This window comes from Dipodomys ordii, unplaced genomic scaffold (genome assembly GCF_000151885.1).
Source record: "Dipodomys ordii isolate 6190 unplaced genomic scaffold, Dord_2.0 Scaffold31, whole genome shotgun sequence".
NCBI classification, from domain to species: domain Eukaryota; kingdom Metazoa; phylum Chordata; class Mammalia; order Rodentia; family Heteromyidae; genus Dipodomys; species Dipodomys ordii.
Window position 1 is genome coordinate 6,888,487 of NW_012267247.1, and position 2,669 is coordinate 6,891,155.

The 2,669-nt window shown below is 48.7% G+C and overlaps 1 protein-coding gene across 1 annotated transcript in view; it reads right to left on the bottom strand.

Moving 5' to 3' along the window:
* Crk (v-crk avian sarcoma virus CT10 oncogene homolog) overlaps positions 1–113 on the bottom strand; it is a 39,978-nt gene extending 39,865 nt beyond the window's left edge. Inside the window, exon 1 of the mRNA XM_013016309.1 lies at positions 53–113. Within this exon, the coding sequence (XP_012871763.1) occupies positions 53–113 (61 nt within the window). The remainder of the gene's footprint in view (positions 1–52) is intronic.
* Positions 114–2,669: the final 2,556 nt, after the last annotated feature.

Genomic DNA, 2,669 nt, shown 5'->3' on the forward strand with positions numbered 1-2,669 from the left:
CAGCCTCACAGAAGCGCCTGAAATGGCGGCGGCGGCCGCGGGCCTTCCCCACCGGAAATGACGCGCTCCCTACCCCGAGGGAGGCTGCCGGGAAGGGGACGGTCGCCCGCCATTGGGAGAAGGGCAAAAGAGCTCTGGAGTGTGCACTGCGCATGCGACTTCCTGGGCGGCGCCGCCTGGCGCGAATCCAGACTGCGGGCGAGAGGAAGGCGGAGTCTAGGGCTCAGGGGCGGAGCCTCAGTTGCAGTTTGGGGATTTGTGTGTGCTGAGTGGGTTTTGGCCCTCTTCTTTCCACCTTGCTTCGAGCTTCCCATAAGTAGGAACTGCCAGGCAAGAATTGGAGTAGAGCCGGGCACTGGTGGCTCAGGTGGCTCCTGGTTACTCAGGAGGCTGAGGCCTGAGGATCATGGTTCAAAGCAGTCTGGGCAGTAAAGTCAGTGAGACTATTTTCTTCAGTTAACCACCAGAAAACCGGAATCAGAAGTGTTGCTGTGGCTCAAAGTGGTAGATTGAGCAACAGAGCTCAGGGACAACGCCCAGGCTCTGGGTTCAAGCCCCACGACTGATCAAAAAAAAAAAAAAAAAGGAAAAAAAGTATGAGGATTGGGTGTGTAGTTCAAGTGATAAAAGGCCTGCCTGGCAAGTGCCAGGGCCTGAATTAAAACAAGCAAGAAAAATTAACAGGGCCTTAGGGCCTGAGTTCACAGGAAGACTTCCTGACAGGCTGGTCTTTTTTTGAGGATCTAGCTTGTCACCTCCAAACCAGCTAAAGTTCTTATTTTCATTGATTGATTCTGAAAATAGTACTGGCATTGCACTGCCTTTCCAGTACAATGGTGATCAAAACTGGGCAGTGCTGTCACCAAATCCATAGACCAGTAAGAAGGGACCAGCCTGTAATACTAACTACTCAGTAGGCTGAGATTGGAGGAACAGGTTTCAGAGTCAGCCTGGACAGGAAAATCTGTAAAACTCTTATTTCCAGTTGACCGCTAAAAAAAGCCAGAAGTGGAGGGGTGGCTTAAATGGCAGAGTGCTAGACTTAAGCAAAAGAGGACCAGCATGTGTGTGTGCGCACACACACACACACACACAAATGATGAGAAACAGACAAAAATACAAATATTACTTAGACTGCAAAGAGAGATCCAAAAGGTCTTTCAAAAGAGATGGCAAGTGGAAAGATGATTCAGGCTTAAGAGAATGAAGTGTATCCAGCCAGACAGAAGAATGGAGTGCCCTCTCTATTAAAGCCCTCACATCCCTGCCCAGATTTTTCTAAACCCTAAATTGTGACCATAGACATGTTCTAATCACTACATTGCTGATCCTTTACTCCCACAATCCTTCTCTCTCTCCTAGGCTGGCCTACAGTTTGCTCCCTGCCTCCATCTCTTAAGTATTAGGATTACAGGTGTTTACTACCACACATGACCATGATGGTTTCTTGACTATATTCCTGTTGATAGCATGCTTAACTGTGGTTATTTAGTCTCTTTTTTTTTTTTTTTTCTTTTTGGTAGTGGGGCCTGAACTCTGGGCCTGGGCGCTGTCCCTCAGCTCTTCAGCTCAAGGCTAGTGTTCTACCACTTGAGCCACAGCGCCACTTCCCACTTCTTCTGCTTATGTGGTGCTAAGGAATTGAACCAAGGGCCTCAGGCATGCAAGGCAAACACTCTACCACTGAGCCACCCTCCCAGCCCGTTACTTAGTCTTATGGTCCCTAATTGCATTGCATAAAGCTGTTAGTTTTTTGTTTTGTTTTTTCAGTTGTGGGGCTTGAACTCTGGGTCTGGGTACTGTTCCTCAGCTCTTCAGCTCAAGGCAAGCATTCTACCACTTGAGCCACTGGCACCTGGCTGTTAGTGTGTTTTCTAAAATATAAATCTGCATAAAACTTTTCACAGGGGCTGGGAAGGTAGCTCAGTGGTACAGTGCTTGCCTTGTATGCATGAGGCTCTGGGTTCAATTCCTCAGCACCACATAAGCAGAAAAAGCAGAAGTTGCACTGTGGTTCAAGTGGTAGGGTGCTCACCTTGAGTTGAAGAGCTGAGGGACAGCGCCCAGGCCCAAGCCCAGAGTTCAGGCCCCATGACCAGCCAAAAAAAAAACAACTTTTCACAGCCTTCAGGAGTTAAAACTCCCATAGCAAGCCGGGTACCAGTGGCTCATGCCTGTAATCCTAGCTACTCAGGAAGCTGAGATCTGAGGATTGGGGCTCAAAAACCAGCTAGGCAGGAAAAATCTGTGGGATTTTTTTTTTTGGGGGGGGAAGTCCAGTCATGGGGCCTGAACTCTGGGCCTGACCTAGCCCTCTACCACTTGAGCCACAGCGCCACTTCTGGCTTTTTTCTTTTTTACTTATGTGGTGCTGAGGAATCGAACCCAGGGCCTCGTTTATGCAAGGCAAGCGCTCTACCACTGAACCACCTTCCCAGCCTACTGTGGGACTTTTATCTCTAATAAACCACTCAGACAACTGGAAGTGGTGCTGTGGATCAATTGGTAGAGCGCTAGCTTTGAGCTGAAGAGCTGAGGGACAGTGCCCAGGCTCAGAGTTCAAGCCCCTTGACTGACCAAAAAAAAAAAACCCAACTCCCACAACACAGAACCAAACTGTAGTCTCACCCTAACTACTCCTATATGAATCCTGTGGGGTTTTTTTGTTT